The 22,027-nt window shown below is 40.0% G+C and overlaps 1 protein-coding gene across 5 annotated transcripts; it reads left to right on the top strand.

Annotated features, from left to right (window-relative positions):
• Positions 1-114: 114 nt before the first annotated feature.
• On the top strand, positions 115-22,027 carry LOC141762148 (chloride anion exchanger-like). Of its 5 annotated transcripts, none has more exons than XM_074626079.1 (21): positions 115-256; positions 6,814-6,998; positions 9,061-9,200; positions 11,298-11,408; positions 11,499-11,662; positions 11,775-11,939; positions 12,864-13,016; positions 13,282-13,364; positions 14,212-14,359; positions 14,441-14,554; positions 15,028-15,105; positions 16,235-16,330; positions 16,468-16,574; positions 17,249-17,318; positions 17,416-17,508; positions 17,629-17,724; positions 18,347-18,574; positions 18,665-18,719; positions 19,528-19,673; positions 19,760-19,819; positions 21,595-22,027. In XM_074626079.1, exons 2-21 carry the CDS (start codon positions 6,868-6,870, stop codon positions 21,619-21,621), a joined length of 2,265 nt encoding a protein of 754 aa, XP_074482180.1. In that variant the 5' UTR covers positions 115-256; positions 6,814-6,867; the 3' UTR covers positions 21,622-22,027. The 5 variants fall into 5 exon arrangements, with proteins under 5 accessions (XP_074482180.1, XP_074482179.1, XP_074482184.1 ...); XM_074626078.1 differs by lacking the exon at positions 115-256 and adding an exon at positions 6,326-6,472; XM_074626083.1 differs by lacking the exon at positions 115-256 and adding an exon at positions 6,332-6,472 and having other exon boundaries at positions 14,441-14,543; positions 15,032-15,105.

Raw genomic sequence — 22,027 nt, 5'->3', positions numbered from 1 at the left:
CTTTGAAGGTCCAGTCATCAAAACAATGTTTACTCTGTCCTGAAAAGCCACTGTATGACAACGCTGCATGGTTGGTAACATTAGTCACAGAAGTGCTCACATACACAGCTTCCTCTCCCACATACACCAAACTTTAAATGTACAACCACATCAGTTTGTGGTCCTCTGGTGAATGCATCGCAAAGATATAAAGGCTAGAGGAAAGGAGGACTTTAAAGACACTGGAAGCCGGATCATGAGTTGACCTTCTGCACCAGTAAGTGACATTATTTACACTTTCTCTGCATCATCATGGGACAATAGATGTGTTATTATTTACTGGCAAATTGCAGTATATGTTCCTCCACAACTGGAAGTCATAGAGCCACAATCCTGCTGTCGATCGTCATTATCAGCACATCGTCATTAATCATTGATGTCATCTTGTTATCTCTGGACACAATCTCCGACCGGTGGTTGTCCTTATTTATTGCCCATGACGGGTTTAAAGTCTGTGCCATAAAAAAACACCTTTCATGTGTCGAGCCTCGGTCACTGTAACACAAACTGTTTATTGGACGATTACTTGAAGGACTATTTATTATTTTTGATGTATTTCCTGACTGCCCTTAACTAATAGAAGTTTATTCAAGTGTGCTAGTAGTTTAAACTTAAAATAAAAGAGTATACTTTCAGTTTACTTACAGACAAGTATACAGAGAAGTCTAAGTATACTTGGTCTATACTTGTACTTAAGATATACTTAAGAGAAGTATAATGAAGTATTCCTTACACAGAAAGGTGGACTTGGCTTGTAGTTGTGCTTATGTTTTAATAGAGTAGCCTATTAAAGTGTTTGAGAGTTTGTAAACAGATGTTTTGATATGAATTTACTTCAATTCCCCAAAAATGTTCTACGTTTTTTGGATTATCTGTTCACCGTGGAGGCATGTGAGAATTTGTTTTAATTATTTCTTTATCATCACAACACATCAAGTCAAATAGAAAAAAAGGAGTAAGTCTCTTTGTATTACATTACATTACTTGGCTAAGTACTCCTATAAGTTAAACTATACAAAAAATTAAATTAAAAAGCATTAAAAGATAATCATGAGACCATTAAAAAAAAAGAAAAAACGTTAAAGAGTACGTACACATAAAAGGCAAATATATAATCTGTTCTATAAACAATAAAACAAGTAGCAGGGAGCTGTAATCATTTCTCTTCATCCATATATTATATCTTGTATTTATTGCACTCTGGTTAGATGCAAAACTGCATTTCGTACTATGTGCAATGACAATAAAGTTGAATCTAATCTAACAAAGTGTACATTCATGAACTAAAAAGTGGGCTACAAATATATACAAGTATACTTGCAGCATAAAATAACTATTAAACTGCGAGTACTTTAAAGTTTACTTTCACGAACAGTATACCTATTCAATTGCAGTATAGTTCATAGTATAGTTGCTGTACAAAATACAACTTAGATGTACTCAAAGTTTACACGTAAAGTACACTTAAAAGTATACTTTCATAAACTAAAAAGTGGGCCAATTTAGTCCCAAGAAGTATTAAAGTAGCACACTTACAAGTATACTACTAGCACATTGATATTAATAGACTTACATAAAGTATACTTGAACTTTACTTAAGTATACTTCATAAAATAAACTAGTAAGGGTGTATTTCTTAGTCAAATCTGGCTTTTATATTGTATATTATGAACATTTGTGGTTCTCTGCTGGGCATCTATACGGTTTCTCTCTCTACTTTAACATCCGTCTAGTCAAAGCTGTTCTGTACATTATGTGTGGGTGAACTTCCCACCTTCCTGTCAGCAGAGATAACAGCATACAATGGAGTGAAAGGTGTTGTTAATCATCAGATATCAGATGTGTTTTCCAGCAGCCTTGAATTTATTTCCATGTGACCTTTATCTTAAATGTCATCTACTGCATATTGTGTACATGAATTCCATCAGTTTCATTGTCCTGGTATTGTTCACTGTCCCACCGTCATGGGACACTTGAATGGAACAAAGTCATTGTTAATGATATAAGTAATATCTGTGCGTGGGTACCCATAGAACCGATTTTCATTCACACATCTGGAGGTCAGAGGTCAAGGGGCCCCTTTGAAAACGGCCATGCTAGTTTAGTGTAAGTTTGGAGCGTTATTTGACCTCATTTGCTACAACCTAGTACGACATGGTTGGTACCGATGGATTCATCAGGTTTTCTAGTTTCATATGATACCCGTATCTTCACTCTAGTTCTAAAACTGCGCCGGCCATAAGGTAAAAATCACAAGTTGCGTTAATGCGTTAAAGAAATTAGTGGCATTGAAAGGAATTTGCGTTCAAACGGGGTCGTGTTTACTGTGTTTAGGAGAAGAGTCCATTTGATAAGTTTGGTTTTAATTAGTTATCTGATGCTATAAAAAGCGGGTGAGACGTCATGATTGACAGCTGTGATTGACAGCTGCTCTGAGTGAAGTAGTCGTGGAATTGTACGAGAGGGGAGATGTTAACTTTAACTTTCCATAACCGTCACCGGTCCGTGTAATAGAACGTGTGTCAGTTTGATTATAAATATATTTATAGAGATATTATGGTTAGTACTGTGGTGCTAACGTAACAGCTAAGTGGCTCACGCTAATAAGCTGCGGTCGTGCTCGGCTCGTGATTGGCTCGGGCGGGTGTGTGTGGGCGCGACCTCGGTACCGCGGCTCCACCACCCGATCTCTACCACAGCTGTTTTTACAGGCTATGTAGTCCACCCCCATGACAAACTGAACTTCATGTGTAACAACGTGTGCCACTTTAAGCTTTTTCATTTTATGTCTTTCCCTGTCGGACTACGATTCCCAAATGTCTCGGTTTCACTCTCACACAGTAGTAATAAACAGACAGATAGTGTGTTTTCTTGTTAGTGTGTCTTATGTAAATACTATCATGAGATCATCAGAGCAGAGACGTTACGGTGTTGCAATGTCAAGTAGATTACCTCCCTGACTTCAAACCCACTCTTCTCTCTATCTGTCTGTCTCACCACATCCTGTTCTCACCAGCTCCACAGTCCAGGGCACTCTGTGTGCTGAAGTTGCAGGTTTGTTCTCGTCCTCTGGAATTCACTTTACTTTTTCGTTTTTAATGAGAGAACATTCTCTCCTGTCTGATAAGACATTTTGTTATGGATGCAGGGGGAGAATCATATCTGATGATCCACAGATGCACCGCAAACTCCAGTGGAACGACTGCTCTGAGAATATAGGGCCTAACTTCGCTTTGAGGCGCACCGCTTTCATGGTGTCGCCGCTGCCGCTGAGTCGAACAAAGCGAAAGTAGTTAGACGCCATTGAACAGAACTTCCGTGCCTAATTAACGGTTGCTAAGCTGTGATTGGACAATCACTTTTTTGGGGGAGGAATTTAGTAAATGGTCGATTGCAACTTGCATAAAGATAATTTGCTTGAGACACGGTGGAAAACAAGTATATTCTGTCACATTACATAAAACTAGGGCTGTCAAAGTTAAATAATAACGCATTAACGCAAAATCGTTTTAACGCCACTAATTTCTTTAACGCATTAACTCCACTTGCGATTTCTCAGGTTGTAGCGGCTCAGTTTTAAATCTAGAGTGAAGATACTGGCATGATATGAAACTAGAAAACCTAAAGAATCCATCGGTACCAACCACGTCATACTAGTTTGTTCCGAAGAGGTTAAATAATGCTCCAAACTTGCACTAAACTTTAGCGAAGAAAAACTGTCAAAGGGGTCCCTTGACCTCTACCTCCAGATCAGTGAATGTAAATGGGTTCTATGGGTACCCACGAGTCTCCCCTTTACAGACATGCTCACTTTATGATAATCACATGCAGTTTGGGGCAAGTCATAGTTAAGTCAGCACACTGACACACTGACAGCTGTTGTTGCCTGTTGGGCTGCAGTTTGCCATGTTATGATTGGAGCATATTGTTTTATGCTGAATGCAGTACCTGTGAGGGTTTCTGGATCAATATCTGTTATTGTTTTGTGTTGTTAAATGATTTACTATAATAAACATATACATACATTTGCATAAAGCAGCATATTTGTCCACTCCCATGTTGATAAGAGCATTAAATACTTGACAAATCTCCCTTTAAGGTACATTTTGAACTGATACAAAAATGTGCGATTAATTCGCGATTAATCGCGATTAACTATTTTGATCGATTGACAAAACTTTGATTGATTGCAGATAATTGTGTGAAAAAATTACAGGATAACAGATAATTATAGATGTTTATTTTATTTATGAAATATTTTTTTTTTTTTTTACAACACAACAAAACAAAAACTAACAAATAGACACGACAGAGTAAAACAAAATAATATATATATATATATGTATATATATTGGTAAAATAATAAAACTGAAACAATTAATAAGACAATTAAAAATTAAAATTTTCAAGAAATTTACAGTGTGTGTTGTTAAAATTTTGTTTACTAATTTTGTCCGTAGTGAACGCGTCATACTGTACATGACCACACAGTCCATGAACACATTCTTTCCTTCTGTTTTTTTTTTTTTTTTATCAATGGAAACTAATGCGTACCCAGTGGAAAGTGTCTGACCTTGGTGTAATCGACAGCACATCATTGTTCCAGCATTCATCAGATATCAATCATTATCAATGAGCATGGTGTGATAGAACAAAGGCTGGCCTGAAACCACCTGATCACATGACACCGGTTTATTATAGTCATTTATATGGGCTGCAGATATTACCCACCAGTTACTGTTCCAGTGTTGCAAGGAAACAAAGCACACGTTCACTATTAGAAATCCAATAATCATGATCACAAATATCCTAATAATATGTTGGAATATGTCCATGATCCAACGTCCAATCCTCAGAACTTCATCACAGACTGTATATAGGAAGTGAAAGTATTCACCGTGACGTCACCCATTGGTTTATGGAGTGCCGTTTTGAAGCCTTGAGTTTGACATTTTGGCCGTTGCCATCTTGGTGTTTGGTCGTTGCCATTGGTCGTGTCTAGAAGGTAACCCGCAAATTGTGAAAACTGATCTGAGACCGGCAAAAACTCTCGCGAGACTCGCTGCCCAATGACCTATCCTTAACCTTAACCATTCAACCCTAACCTTTACTATTCAATATCAATGCCTAACCTTAACTATCTTCCGAGAGTTTCCCCAACTTGGACACTGCCATCTCCATATTGGTCTTTTGCAACCAGAAGTGACACAAGGGGAGCTAAGTATAAACAATCGCTGAATAAGACTCCCAGACCGGACAACGCCATAGTGACCTGTCAATCACAAGGTAGCCACCACGCCATAAAGCATCCCCTGCTTTATGGTCTATCTGACTCTAAATGGGACCATAATTTACTAAACGAACATCATGCTGTATTGAAGAAGACTTGAAACTAGCGATTGAGACCATAAACTCATGTTTACAATGTTTACTGAGGTAATAAATCAAGAGAGAAGTAGGCTCATTTTCTCATAGACCATACAACCAGAGGAGTCGCCCCCTGCTGGCTGTTAGAGAGAATGCAGGTTTAAGACACTTGAGCATTGGCTTCACTTCTCATAGCTGGGAGTTTCCCTGCTGGTATTCATGCATCTGGGTCCATTTCCCATGAACCTGGCCTGAACTGTGCTTGATCCTGGACAAACAACAGAGGCAGGCATTGCCGTACTTCCACTTAATTCTGGGTCGACACTTCGATAAGATTGCACTGAAACCAGCGAGCAGCACACACACACACACACACACACACACACACCTACAGTTTCTGCTCTTTCTTATCAGCTCGGTTGGTGTTGCCTTAAATTTTGAAGGAAGACTTTCTCTTTCCCGTCAGCTCTATATCCAAAAAACAAAACATAAAAGGTCAGTTCACTTTTAAAGACTGACCTCTAATGTGTTTATGGAATCTGATTATCAGTGTGTCTTATCACACGCTGGATAAATGAATCTTGGAATACAACTTTTGCATTCAGCAGTTTTTTCCTCAAACAATCTCAGACTATTTTTACCCTTGAAGTGCACCACGGTGCTCCGCAGCAGCCGACCTTTTTCCCATCCTGAAAAGCTACTTGATTTCCACTTTACAACAATGACCTGTCCTGTCCTGTCCTGTCTCATGTCCACATCCTCCCTATCCTCCCTAATATCTTCCAAACGCTCTTCTGGGGGGCGGAAAGTCTCCGGCTGAAAGTTGCAGGTCGCAGATATCAGTAAGAACAATGGTCAAGGATAAGGCGGGCGTCCAGAAGTTGTGCGAAACGGGGACTTCATCATAATTGCTGTTAATAATTACAGTCGTGATAAGCCAGGCAGAGAGGTGGCATTTATTGATGGCAAAGTCGTCTGAGGTCCCAGTTGATCTCCAGGAGCTGGGAGGAGGAGGAAGACGAGAGAGAGGAGAGTTTGGATTTGAGACGGATTAGGACACAGTCAGGTAGGTGGGACAAGCTGCTGTACTTTACTTTTTTAATCTTTTGGGTGTGAAATCTTTGAAATCAGAGGATCTTCACAAGCAGAGGTGATGTGTTTTGGTTCTTGGAAAAGTCAGGGAGACATTTTAGTGCTAAAATTCAAATCTATCCTCTCAGGTGTCCTTGTTTCTAGAGCTCAAATAGAGCCTGACAACCCTCCCAACCCAACCCCAGGTCCTGACCTGGCTCCTGCGCTCGGGAGTCTGGACCTTTGTTGTTTGCTCTTAACGTTGTTTGATAAGTGATGTTCAAAGGCAACACAGGAGCCTCCTCCTAACCCTTAATGTGATTAATGTGATCTCAGAGCCACATAGAGGAGTGGAAGCAGCGGCGCTCCAGGCAGCAGAGACGAGACGAGATGATGCGACCGGGAGCTCAGCAGTACGTGGTGGCCAGGCCGCTGTACTCGGAGGAGTCCTTCGCAGAGGACCATGAGGTGGTCTACAGGCACCGCAAGACCATGCTGGACCACTTCAAGCAGTACTTCACGTAAGGAACACGCTTTCGGTTTTTGTTTCCTGTGTGGTTTTGAGGTTTGTCCTTTATGGAGGTTAAGATGATGAACTTCAAATCAGTCTCTTCTTGTTTCTTTGGTCATACAACACATATAAATTATATACCAAACCCAAGACTTTTCATTCAGTATCACAACCTACATTTTGTTTAACAGTTCAAATTGAGGCCAAATTATGATGGTTCATGTCAGATTTTGTAAAGTAAAGTGGTTCTTGCTCCACTTACTTTAATATGAAAACTAACACTGTAGCACAATACATAAGGTCCAATCCTGCATGTATATAACACATGAAACATGTCATTTATGTTTTTTAGAAAGTAAAAAAACTAAAAAAACGTATTATTATTATTATATTATTTATGATGTTTAAGGATGCAAAGAGTTTTTGATCCAACACACCTGTCTGTAAGACTTTCTGGAGTATAAGAACTTTGTAGAAATCCTTTTTATAAATTACTTGTGAGATTCTTGAGAGAAGTTTTCTATTAATGTCCGGCAGGTTTATGCAAGCCGACCAATTTTTTATTTAAAATGGTAACACGTTTACTTTGCACCTCCGCACTGTCTCCTAAAAAAAATTACTTTTCCATATGACGAAACTGTAAAAAAAATTGTGAATTACGTTTCAAGGGAAACATATTTTGATGGTAATTACATTTGTTATTTATTTATTTTATTTAGTGAAGCAAGACAAGACAGGTGAAATTTGACAAGACAAACCAAAAATAAATAAATAAATAAATAAATAAATAAATAAATAAATAAATAAATAAATAAAATACATCGGGTGACATGACAGAATTAATGGGACAGGGCAATTCGAACAAAACGAACAAAATGAGACAAATAAATAACGTATTCAATTTGTTATTGACGTATCACGAATGCATGTAATGTAATGATGAAGTCCGTGGAAGTCCGTGAGGAAGAGGAGGAGATCGGGGTGGTGAATGGGTCAAACAAACACGAGACTTTCAAACTAAAAGTCAACGTTTGCTTATTTTAATTTATGTCTGTAGCTTAATAACATAACAAACATAGTAATTTAGCCAACCTTGATGGGTTTTTTTTACTAAACCTAACAAAGTAGTTTTGTTACCTAAACTTAATCAAGTAGTTTTGTTGCATTTTTAGTTTGTTTTGTTTCAATTTCGTAGTCATTTTTAAGCCAAACCATGATGTTTTTTTGTTTTTACTAAACTTAACCAAATAGTTTTGTTTCATGGTTTAGTTTTGTTTCAATTTATAATCTTGGATAAAATATTTTTAGCTTGAAACTTAATTGAGTATGCAGTTTCGATGTATGGGAACATTATTTTGTAGGACATAGAGTTGCTTTGTTATAGTAGCAGAGAAAGTTAAAAAATTGGCACATTTGACCCCGTTCTCCCCTAAGACAAATCATAATGTTTTTTTTTTTACTAAACCTAATAAAGTAGATCTGTTGCCTAAACCTAACCATTAGTTTTGTTGCATTTTTATTTTATTTCGTAGTCATTTTTAAGCCAGCCATGATGTTTTGTTTTTTTTACTAAACATAACCAAGTAGTTTTGTTGTATTTTTTCTTTAGTTTTGTTTAAATTTATAGCGTTATGAAACTGCGACTGTAATCCGGGAGAAAATATGTGTTTGTATGGGAACGTATTTTTGTAGGAGACAGAGTTGCTTTGTTATAGTAGCAGAGAAAGGTTAAAAATTGGCACATTTGTTCCCGTTCTCCCCTACTAGGTGATGTATTACTTTAGCACAGTTCTTCTTCTTGCTTTCCTGCCTTCACTCTCACCGATATTCAGCCTTTGATTTGTCTTTCTTGTCTGTGTGTACTTGGTGATACTTTAAGTATGATGTACTCCCCTTTAACCCGTCTTTCACTGACATATAGAAGATTATGATAGATGATTTAAAGGAATACTTAATACTCTAAATGAAATGCAATCACTCTCATTGTATTTAAGATCTTGAGTCTGTTTCTCAATGATTTCATCAGGTGAACACACCTGGATAATCATACTGTACATACTGTACCATTGCAGATGTGACACCAAACGAGCCAAGAACACAGCTCTGTCTCTGCTGCCGGTCATCGGCTGGATGAAAATATACCGAATCAAAGAGTGGCTGCTGAGCGACATCGTGTCTGGTATCAGCACCGGACTGGTAGCCGTCCTGCAAGGTAAACGTTTAGTGTCTCACTTTAAAGCATCTGAAGGTGTAAGGTGAAGATTTGTTCTTTAATGCAAGTCTGTATTTCCTCATTGTCAACTATCAAATATGGAAAACAACAGGAACAAACCTCACATTTGAGTCCATCTAATATAATATATCTGACACCATTTTGATAAAACCTGGATGGGTGATGCGTGTCAGCACTGACACAGCGTCCTCACAGAGAAATGGTTTAATGTGGACACACCGTTACGCTGAAAACACTCCCACTGACCTGATAATGACGATAATGAAGATGAAACTTTATCAGTAGCCTCATTCCCGCTGCATGACCTAACCAAAGGGAGGAGAAAAATGCATCTTTAATCACACAGTTTTGGTATCGGTAGAAAAAAAAATATAGCATGTTTGAACATTCCTAGGGAGGAGGAGGCGGGGGGGAATCTGTAGAATCCTGTTACTGATTTGCCTGAAGGGCTCCTACATTGGCCTATTCATAGGACCAGAGAAGGTGACGAGATGTTAACGTCACGCTGCTGTAAAGTGGAATCGGTGCCGTTGTATCGGAGCCGTTTTGCGAGTACGAGTACATGAGCACAGTATTGAACCCAATACCCGATACTGGTATCGGTGCATCCCTAATTACAACCTGTTCACACATTGGCAATAAAATAAAAAAAACAATTAAAGGGACTGTTTGTAAGAATAGAATCAGAATCAGACACCTGTGGCTGTTAAGTCAACTAAAGTCAGCGTCCTGTTGCTGGCGCTTGTGCTCGCTCTACATAGACATGAAGGAGCATCGCTCAACACAGTGAGGAGACACACGTCAGCTAAAAGCACAATATCACTCTATATTTCAGCTGCTTGGCAGTAATGTTAGCTGACCAGACGAAGGTCTCTCCATGAATCACTGCTGATCCTAGTGTTGGCTTTTCCCGCCTCAGCCTCCCGACCGCGGCCGGAGGGAACGGGGGAGACGCCGGAGTTTTGGTCGGAGACGATAACGTTTCTCTCTGCGGAGCCCCGTCACTTCACAAGACACGGGAAACCTCTGTTGGTCTGGAGGAGCTGCAGCAGTTATTTCTGCACAAACGTCCACTGAACATTCACTAGATATTCTCAGAGCTAAACTAACTCTTCTGCAGTGTGGAGTGAGCAGCATGCACGTGAGAGGTGGAGCGAAAGAGCGAGAACGAGCGCGGTGTGTGAGTGAAGGCAGGCAGAGGAGCAGAGGAGCAGAGACTCCGGTCCTGGAGACTAAAGCTACGGTCTCCTCCGCGTCCTCCGACCGCGGCCAACACTGTTTAACAGACGGGCTTCACTAGATACAACCAAGAGGTTTTGGTGCTTCCGTGTAGTTTGTGTTGGAGTCTGAGTCTGAACAGCGTAGACACACGTGAGCGCGCATGGGACACCGACCTGCAATGATTTATACGTGTAAGAAGTTATAAACAGTCCCTTTAAAGGGACTCTATGTAAGAATCAGAAATTGCCTGTTAACAGTGACCCCTGTGGCTTAAAAAAGGTTTATACGTTTAAAAAGTTTCCTACAGTCCCTTTAACCGACCCAGATCGAGAGGTGGGTCGGATCAGGGTCGTTGTCATGTCATTGGTTGGAGATGTTGGGCACACAGTCATGACGCAATAGTCACAGGTCGTAGTGAGTAATTACAAGAACTACAGTAAAAATGTGTGTCAGAAGCGTTTCAGCGTTTCCTTCAGAAAATCCCCAGATTATCGTTTGGCTTTCGCCTACATTCTTTTGATTCTCCTCCTAAACTACACTATTTTATCATCAACACGTGCGTCTAATCTGATAATACACGATAACCTCTCCTCTGGTGTCGGAGTTGTTTAGAGTGATAATATGTACTATCTTTATCAGCAGGTCTGGGTTATCATACGAACAAAGCACCCGTTTTTATCTTTATATATATATTCTATTTAAATAGTTCTCACCTTTATTCAGGTTAAGTTTATTTAGTGTTTATGGGAAAACAACAAATCATGAATTCTTTTATAAATACTGTTTTGTTTCACATCGTCCAACACATGTTTCAAATGACCTCTTTTTCACTGAGCACATGTTTTTTTGTTTCAGGTCTGGCCTACTGTCTGCTGGCCTCTTTGCCGCCCTGGTACGGACTCTTCTCCGCCTTCTTCCCTGTTGTCCTTTACTTTTTCCTCGGCACCTCCAGACACATCTCAGTGGGTAAGGCCAGTTTACTTTCCGTGTGTTTCCCCGTCCTCATAGCTGCTCTCAAAAGGCTACAACTCAGCTAATCTCTCTCACACGTTGCAGGTCCGTTCCCGGTCTTGTGTCTGATGATCGGCTCGGTGGTCACCAGGCTGGTCCCCGACGAGGGTCCGCCAACCCTCAACATCACAGCATTTGAAGGCCTAACCAGAGACGAACAGAGAGTTCTGGTGGCTTCTTCTGTCAGCTTCCTCGCCGGGATCATGCAGGTGAAACACACTCTTCTTTAGATCTAAACCCTCTGACCTCTGACCTTTCTCTACAGTTATTTTCATTTACTGCCACCACATCATCATCATGCCCTATTTCTGTCTCTTCCAGCTGGCTATGGGTGTCATGCAGGTGGGCTTTGTCGTCATGTACCTATCCGACACTCTGGTGTCCGGCTTCACCACAGCGGCTGCCGTCCACATCCTGGTGTCTCAGCTCAAGTTTGTGTTGGGGTTGACCGTTAAGGGCATCAGCGGTCCGCTCGCTCTCATATATGTAAGCACAGAACAGCTGTTTATATCACTGTTTATCATTCATCTACTAGACCAGAGGTCAGCAACCTGCGGCTCCGGAGCCACATGCGTCTCTTCAGCTCCTCTCCAGTGGCTCCCTGTGGATTTATAAAAATGGATATAAATATTTTCTTTTTTTCTCGTAAACTTCTGACTTTATTCTCGTAATATTACGACTTTTTTTCTCGTAAAGTTATGACTTTTTTCTCGTAATATTACGACTTTTTTTCTCGTAAAGTTATGACTTTTTTCTCGTAATATTATGACTTTTTTTCTCGTAAAGTTATGATTTTATTCTCGTAATATTATGACTTTTTTTTGTAATATTACGACTTTTTTTCTCATAAAGTTGTGACTTTATTCTCGTAATATAACAACCTTTTTCTCGTAAAGTTGTGACTTTATTCTCGTAATATTACGACTTTTTTTCTCGTAAAGTTATGACTTTTTTCTCGTAATATTACGACTTTTTTTCTCGTAAAGTTATGACTTTATTCTCGTAATATTACGACTTTTTTTCTCATAAAGTTGTGACTTTATTCTCGTAATATAACAACCTTTTTCTCGTAAAGTTGTGACTTTATTCTCGTAATATTACGAAATTTTTTCTCGTAAAGTTCCGACTTTTTTCTGGTAATATTATGATTTTATTCTGTAAATCTCAGATGTTTTTTCCCTCAATGTGGCCCTAATACTCCGTCGTACATTGTCTCTTTGGCCCTCACTGCATTAGACTTATATACTATATACTTAGACTATAAACTGTGTTACCTTCATCACAATGATCAAATGTTTTGCGGCTCCAGACAGATTTATTTATTTATTTTTTGGCCAAAAATGTCTCTTTTGATAGTAAAGGTTGCTGACCCCTGAACTAGACCTGACTTCTCTTTTTGTTCTTGTTCAGACCCTGGAGATCATCTTCAATCAGATCACCTCCACCAACGTGTGCGACGTGGTGATCTCCTTAGTGATCATGGTGGTGGTGTTCATCGTGAAGGAGCTGAACGACAGATTCAAATCCAAGCTGCCGGTGCCCATCCCCATCGAGGTCATCATGGTGAGCAACGTTGCCTAATGTGACCCTTATTTCCAAAAGCCATTCAAGGCTTGTTAGTCATATAAACAGTAATAATGATAATTTGGATGTGACTTTTTATGGAGAGGGACAATCATTAATCTGATTTATGAGATCATTTATGACAAATGTCGGTTCAAGGAAACAGCTGACAAACTGTAAACAAGGAGTTAATAATAAATATCTCTTATTTTGAAACTAACTCTGTGAGTCAGGCTTAAAACAGCTTCTGTGGTTTCTCCTGCAGACTGTCATCGCATGTGGAGTTTCATACGCGTTCGACTTCAAGACGAAATACGGCATCGAGGTTGTTGGGCCTATTCCAAGAGGGTGAGACGTTTTGCACAATACATCAGAGCGCCACATACGGGTACTTCGCAAAAGGTCATGGCCATCTTCTGTTTACAGATTTACAATCACAAAATGACAATAATGTTAAAGCACTTGTGAATGACAGTGTCATGTTATAGTAGTGCAATAGAAAGAACAACATACAACACCGAGCGACTACAAAGAAACACAAACATTCAGCGTGGTCATTTCACATATTGCAGATTACTGCAAGGGTGAAGTTATTAAACTTCACCCTTCAGGTCAAATAAAGATAACTAGAATGGCACTCGGAGAGCGCAGACCTCCGCCCCCCCTCTCCGTGCAGCTTGCGCCATCGGATTCCAATCTGACCTGCGGCCCTTTGCTGAAGATTGCATAAATCTCAGACAGATATACTGTGAGTCAAAATAAGATAAATAGTAATAAAACTAACTAATACAAGTGATTTACCATCTTTTAAAGCTTCTCTACTACTTTTACTTGACCGACTATATGAATAAATCTCTCTAAATCAGCTGTATCCTCTGTTGGGCTCAATGCAACTGAGAACTTAACATATAGAAACACATGAGTTTCTGGGTTTCTCCCTATCTGTCTGATTCATGGACCATGACACTCACAGTGTAAAGATAATGAGGGCGTGAAGAATAGCAACACACATGTATCTGTCTGGCTGCACCCATCATCTGTATCGCTGTCACACGTGTGTAGAGATGCACTTCTTCACTCATAACACTCCTTTATGTGCCATGAACTTGATGACCCATAACCACAACGAAGAATGCTATCTGAGGTGGAATACAAATGTTAAATAATATGGAAATAAATCAACGTCTGTTCTCAGGTACGAGTCTCCGATTCCTCCGGACCTGGAGATCTTCCAGGAGACGGCGGTGGAAGCGTTCCCCATGGCCATCGTTGGTTTTGCTGTTGCCTTCTCTGTGGCTAAAGTCTATTCTGTAAAACACGATTACACCATAGATGGAAACCAGGTATGTAATAATGTTTAAAGTTTAAAAAGCGCCAGTTTTTTTTATCAGGATTTAGATAACCAGACGTGTTTTCTTCTGTAGGAGCTGATAGCTTTTGGAGCCAGCAACATCTTCGGAGCTTCCTTCAAGTCTTTTGCTGCGAGTACGGCTCTGTCCAGGAGCGCCGTGCAGGAGAGCACAGGAGGCAAGACTCAGGTAAACTAATACGCTTATTTAACCTTTAACCTTTAACCTTTATTCTAACCACAGACAAGTTTGAGTCAAATCTGAGACAAAATCCAGTGAGTTTGAGCCACGTTGTGTTTTATTGCATTACCAGTGTAGAGAGTAACTACATTTACTCAAGTACAGTACTTAGTTATATTAAAGTACCTGACCTTAGAAAGTGTTCTTGAGATCAGAGTACAGACAATTCATTAAAGGAACAGCGAGGGAACAATAAAACATTCTGTACAACGATGACCTCTAGTGTTTGGTTGGGGTTAGTATCCTCTACTAATAATCTCACATGGTTTATAACAGCTATAGTGGAAGAAAACAGACTTTTATTTTGAGGCATAATAAACTGGGACCAACATGTTTTCATAAGCCTAAACGTCAGATTTAAGACGCCAGCAGAGCGTTCGTCCTCTCTGTAGTTTAACACACCTGTTCTGTCTCCTTCTCAGGTAGCTGGTTTACTGTCAGCTGTCATAGTGATGATCGTCACGTTGGCCATCGGATTCCTGCTGGAGCCGCTCCCGAAGGTAAACCTCACATCTCCTCACGTCTCCCTCACGTCTCCCTCACGTCTCCCTCACGTCTTCCTCACGTCTCCCTCACGTCTCTCTCACGTCTCCCTCACGTCTCTCTCACGTCTCCCTCACGTCTCCCTCACGTCTCCCTCACGTCTCCCTCACGTCTCTCTCACGTCTCCCTCACGTCTCCCTCACGTCTTCCTCACGTCTCCCTCACGTCTCTCTCACGTCTCCCTCACGTCTCCCTCACGTCTCCCTCACGTCTTCCTCACGTCTCCCTCACGTCTCCCTCACGTCTCCTCACGTCTTCCTCACGTCTCCCTCACGTCTCCCTCACGTCTCTCTCACGTCTCCCTCACGTCTCCCTCACGTCTCCCTCACGTCTCCCTCACGTCTCTCTCACGTCTCCCTCACGTCTCCCTCACGTCTCTCTCACGTCTCCCTCACGTCTCCCTCACGTCTCCCTCACGTCTCCCTCACGTCTCCCTCACGTCTCCTCACGTCTCTCTCACGTCTCCCTCACGTCTCCCTCACGTCTCCTCACGTCTCCCTCACGTCTCCCTCACGTCTCCCTCACGTCTCCCTCACGTCTCCTCACGTCTCCCTCACGTCTCCTCACGTCTCTCTCACGTCTCTCTCACGTCTCCTCACGTCTCTCTCACGTCTCTCTCACGTCTCCTCACGTCTCTCTAACGTCTCCCTCACGTCTCCCTCACGTCTCCCTCACGTCTTCCTCACGTCTCCTCACGCTTCCTCACGCCTCCTCACGTCTCTCTAACGTCTCCCTCACGTCTTCCTCACGTCTCCTCACGTCTCTCTCACGTCTCTCTCACGTCTCCCTCACGTCTCTTCACGTCTCCCTCACGTCTCCTCACGTCTCTCTCACGTCTCCCTCACGTCTCCCTCACGTCTCCTCACGCTTCCTCACGTCTCCTCACGTCTCTCTAACGTCTCCCTCACGTCTCCCTCACGTCTCCTCACGCTTCCTCACGTCTCCTCACGTCTCTCTCACGTCTCCCTCACGTCTCCCTCACGTCTCCTCACGCTTCCTCACGTCTCCTCACGTCTCTCTAACGTCTCCCTCACGTCTCCCTCACTCACTGTACCTCACGAGTCTGACCTTTGATTATTTCACCAGTCTGTGCTGGGTGCCGTGGTCATCGTCAACCTGAAGGGCATGCTGATGCAGGTTAGAGACGTCCCGTACCTGTGGAGGAGGGACAAACCAGACTGTGTAAGTTCTCACAAAGATAGTTTTAAAAGCCAAACATCTCTGCATTTGAAGATTATTATTTTGTGCTAAAAAAAAAAAGTCGACATATTGCCCCTTTTAAAGAAACTCTTCTGTTTCTTACCATCGTCTCTGTCCAGGTGGTGTGGCTCGGTACCTGTTTAGCAGCCATCTTGCTGGGGCTGGATCTCGGGCTGGCTGCAGGCCTCGGAGTGGAGCTGCTCAGTGTCGTCCTCAGGACTCAGTTGTAAGTATCTGGTCGCCAACAATTTACTTAAAGGTCCCATATCGTGCTCATCTTCAGGTTCATACTTGTATTTTGTGTTTCTACTAGAACATGTTTACATGCTGTAATGTTCAAAAAAACATTTATTTTCCTCGTACTGTCTGTCTGAATATACCTGTATTCACCCGTTGCTTGAAACGCTCCGTTTTAGTGCATTTCAACAGAATTGCTAGGCAACAGCTTGGGTCCATGTTTACTTCCTGTCAGCTGATGTTATTTACAAACACTGCAACAGGAAATAAACTGGGACACATTTAGAACGTTATGTTTAAAACCGTGTAATGATCTGTAAATATTGTATATTTGTGACATCACAAATGGACAGAAATCCTGACAGCTTGTTTCAAACGCACAATTTCTGAATACGGACTGTATGTATTTCTCCATATATTGAGCGTTTTGATAGTTTAACAGTATTTATATAGCACTTAAACCTGTTTTATGATATAAAAGACATGAAAATCTCACTTTTTACAATATGGGACCTTTAATTTCCTTACACAAAACGCAAAACTTTATTCGAAACTATTTTATCTTAGCTTGAAATTGTCTTTCAAGTCTTGGCAGCATGCAGTTTGTTGTGTTCTAATCATCAGATCTGAAATAAGTGAAGTTTTAATATCTTTTGTTTTCAGCCCTCGCTGCAGCGTGCTGGCCAACATCAAAGGAACGGATATCTACAAAGACAGAAAGGACTACATTGATGTAAGTGTGTGTGTTCTATCAGGTGTCCACACTTTCTGGCAGAGAGTTAGATGATTCGGGCTATAATATTGGGTATAAAGACGATGACTCTCTCCAGATATATGAGCCGGAGGGAGTGAAGATCTTCAGGATCCCATCACCGATCTTTTTCGCCAACATCGAGTTCTTCAGGACCAAGCTGGTGGAAGCTGTAAGTACAACATTGTTTTATTGTTTATCACATTCTCATAGAAAAATTATAATAATTCATATCCAAAATGCTCAACCGAGCTAATTTAGTCTGTAACGCAGCATCTCGTTGTGTTCTCAGGTTGGATTTAACCCGTTGAGAGTGTTGAGAAAGAGAAATAAAGCGCTGAGGAAGATCCGGAAACTTCTAAAGAAGGGAGACCTTGAGTGGACATCAGTAAGTAACGACACCTGTTATCCTGTTCCTGTATATATACATTTATATATTGATGCTGAATCTTTATTTGAAAAAGATTTGGAGTGCGTTTGCTCAGCAGATGGTTCAAAGTTCACCTCCATTTATCTCAGATGCGAGTAAATGTGTGATAGAGTAGGACCCTATAAAAGTCAAATATTGTTGTACCCTTGCCATTTTTACTTTCAAACTGCGGTTATGTGCCCCAATAAGTAGGGGAGAGCGGGGTGAGTTGAGCCAGTTTTTACTCGAGCACAGCCAATGGGAACGCTCTCTCTCTGAAATGACCTGTGATTGGTCAAAGTCTCCCGTCACGGGCTAGATTTAGCCTGAAAACAGAGCCATGAGGAGGAGCAGAAGTCTAGTTATCTCTCAGAACACTTGAATTACAATATGCTGAAAGGTTATTATGGGATATTTGCCCAGTGATACCAAAAACGTATTGCCTACTGAAGCTTTAAATTTGTCTAAAAGTATAATAAAGTGAGCACAAGTAGCGACTACAAACAGTAGTTCTGAAGCTGACTAACTCCAAGTAGCAAAGTGGCTTGTCCTCCCTGTATTCCTTCGTCTCTCAGCCATCATATGTGTTTCACCATTCCAGAAAGGCTTCCTGAACACCTCCTTTGGACCCATCAAGGAGTCAGATGATGAGAGCAACATGGAGGAGCTGGACCTGCCCACCGACTTCAAGGACCTTCCCGTCCGGGTCGACTGGAACGCCGACCTTCCCGCCAACATCGTCGTTCCCAGAGTGGACGTCCACAGCCTGATCCTGGACTTTGCTGCCGTCTCCTTCCTGGACATCTCGGCTCTGAAAGGACTCAAAACGGTGAGACGTTCACTCACAGCAGCAACAGAAGCAGTTTGTTTTATATATAATGCTGTTTTGTTTTAAATCATCTTCACCTTTTTTCTAAAGATGCTGAGAGAGCTGATCCGGGTTGAAGTCGAGGTCTACATCGTGGCTTGTGATAGTGAGTATAAAACTACAGTATTTCAAGTCATTGCTTTTGTCAAACAGACATTATTCTACACAGTGAAGGTCAAACATCCGACTGAAGTAACAAAATTACCGTTTTAGTCTTTGCATTTTCACGCAAAAGGCCTGGCCCCTCCACTGTAAATATTGAACTATTTAAAGAGGACCTATTATGTTCATTTTCAGGTGCATACTTATATTTGGGGTTTGTAATTGGAACATGTTTACATGCTTTAATGTTCAAAAACACTTTACTTTTCTCATACCGGCTGTGCTGCAGCACCTCTTTTCATCCTCTGTCTGAAACGTTCTGTTTGAGCTCCTGCTCCTGCTCCTCCTCCTCCGCTCTAACGAGCTTTGTTTCAGGGCGTGCCAAACTAGCCGCTATGCAAATGTGTTACTTGGTGACATCATCATGTTATGGAAGAAAAGGCGGGACTTCAATCAAGGTGTTTCAGGCAGTTCAGGAGTTGTGTTTCTCCCTTTGGTGTGGACTTTGGGCTTTGTAACTTTGCAGACCTTATACATGCACAAAACATTATATAACACACTAAAGGAAAAGGATAAAAAACATATGTTAGTTTATTATTTATACTTCCCACAAAGACATGTTTAACAAACCCACCACGTGCATTTCATTTTGTGCTCATTTCTGGTGTCAAAATGCCGTCACGCTGCCGACAGTATCAGTAACAGATCTGTAATTAAACAAAACCAACATGCACAATGACAGATACAACCTGTCTCTCTTTTACAGACCTCCATCTGAAGTACTTTGACTAACCTCTTCTCCTCACCTGCAGCTTACATCCTGCAGAAACTGCACGACTGCTGCTTCTTCGATGATGAAGTTCAGCCGTCGATTTTCTTCCTGACGCTGCACGACGCCATGCTGCACGTCCTCGAGAAACACCCGGGGTCTACGGAAAAGAAATCCGACTATGACAAGGTAAAGAAGACACATTTTTATTTAGTGTAACATACCATAATACAATATTCGGAGGATATGTTTTCATGTTCATGTTTGTTCTGCAGATTATAACGACAGTCACAGTTCATCACCCTGGAGGCAGCTTGAGGAGCAGAGATAGAAACGTACGTATTCTTTTTTATTTGTTTTCATCTCCTTTATTTAGCCACGTCCTAAACTTAATTTCATCTATTGGTTTATTTTTCTGGGATAAGACCGTTTGATCAAAACAAAATGACAAAAAAACACAAAATGCACCAGAGTCAGCCATCTTTATTACCTGAAATATTCATTCTTTAAATGTGATGCCTTAAGTCAGGGGTCTGCAACCTGCGGCTCTGGAGCAACATGCGGCTCTTTAGCTCCTCTCCAGTGGCTCCCTGTGGACTTTTAACAAAAATCGTAGTATTATGGGAATAAAGTCATAATATTAGTATATATATGTATAGTAGTATAGTAGTAGTAATTTTACAAGTTTTTTTTTTTTTTGTAAAGTTATGACTTTATTCTGGTAATATTACGACTTTTTTTCTCTTAAAGTTGAGACTTTATTCTGGTAATATTATGTCTTTTTTCTCGTAAAGTTATGGCTTTATTCTGGTAATATTACGACTTTATTCTGGTAATATTATGACTTTATTTTGGTAATATTACGACTTTATTTTCGTAATATTGCGACTTTATTCTCGTAATATTATGACTTTTTTTCAAGTAAAGTTGTGACTTTATTCTGGTAATATTATGACTTTATTCCAGTAATATTACGACTTTATTCTGGTAATGTTGCGACTTTATTCTGGTAATATTACGACTTTTTTTCTCTTAAAGTTGAGACTTTATTCTGGTAATATTATGTCTTTTTTCTCGTAAAGTTATGGCTTTATTCTGGTAATATTACGACTTTATTCTGGTAATATTATGACTTTATTTTGGTAATATTACGACTTTATTTTCGTAATATTGCGACTTTATTCTCGTAATATTATGACTTTTTTTCAAGTAAAGTTGTGACTTTATTCTGGTAATATTATGACTTTATTCCAGTAATATTACGACTTTATTCTGGTAATGTTACGACTTTATTCTGGTAATATTACGACTTTTTTTCTCTTAAAGTTGAGACTTTATTCTGGTAATATTATGTCTTTTTTCTCGTAAAGTTATGGCTTTATTCTGGTAATATTACGACTTTATTCTGGTAATATTATGACTTTATTTTGGTAATATTACGACTTTATTTTCGTAATATTGCGACTTTATTCTCGTAATATTATGACTTTTTTTCAAGTAAAGTTGTGACTTTATTCTGGTAATATTATGACTTTATTCCAGTAATATTACGACTTTATTCTGGTAATGTTACGACTTTATTCTGGTAATATTACGACTTTTTTTCTCTTAAAGTTGAGACTTTATTCTGGTAATATTATGTCTTTTTTCTCGTAAAGTTATGGCTTTATTCTGGTAATATTACGACTTTATTCTGGTAATATTATGACTTTATTCCAGTAATATTACGACTTTATTCTGGTAATATTACGACTTTATTCTGGTAATATTATGACTTTATTCCAGTAATATTACGACTTTATTCTGGTAATGTTACGACTTTATTCTGGTAATATTAAGACTTTATTCTGGTAATATTATGACTTTATTTTGGTAATATTACAACTTTATTTCTCGTAAAGTTATGGCTTTATTCTGGTAATATTATGACTTTATTCTTGAAATCTCCAATTTTTTTCCCCCTCAATGTGGCCCCTACCTCACTGCAAATGTTTTGCGGCTCCAGACAGATTTTGTCGATTTTGATAGTAAAGGTTGCCGACCCCTGCTTTAGGCTTTATGATGGCTCCTCGTGTGTCTAAAATTAAGAAACTTCTTCTTCACCCTACAGGCTCCGGATCCAGAAACCAGGTTCTAACGTCTGAACGAGAAGATTTCTGGAGAGAAAACGACCAAAAAGACCAAAGAAAATAAGAGTAAATGTTTTACAGATCATGTTGTACAAAAACTGAATGTAGAGAATTAACAAGTGATACCTTTATACGTCTGACAATCTAAGTTTACTTTACAGTATTTACTGGAATGTAAGAAAACTAATTCCATGGTGTTGATGTTTTTTTTTTTATACTGTATATAGTGAATTTGTAGAAATTTTAGGTGCAATATATTTGACATGTTTTATAGTTATATTTTCATGATAATGAGAATTAAATGAATATCTCTCGGCACACAGTTCTCTAAATGATGTTGGGACCAAAGCAATGTGAAAAAAGACTGAATGTGCAGTGGTTGAAATATTGGAATAAATATTTTATCACTCTAAA

This window comes from Sebastes fasciatus, chromosome 23 (genome assembly GCF_043250625.1).
Source record: "Sebastes fasciatus isolate fSebFas1 chromosome 23, fSebFas1.pri, whole genome shotgun sequence".
NCBI lineage: Eukaryota > Metazoa > Chordata > Actinopteri > Perciformes > Sebastidae > Sebastes > Sebastes fasciatus.
The sequence above is the reverse complement of the archived record's forward strand: the minus strand, read 5'-3'. Positions and strand labels throughout refer to the sequence as shown.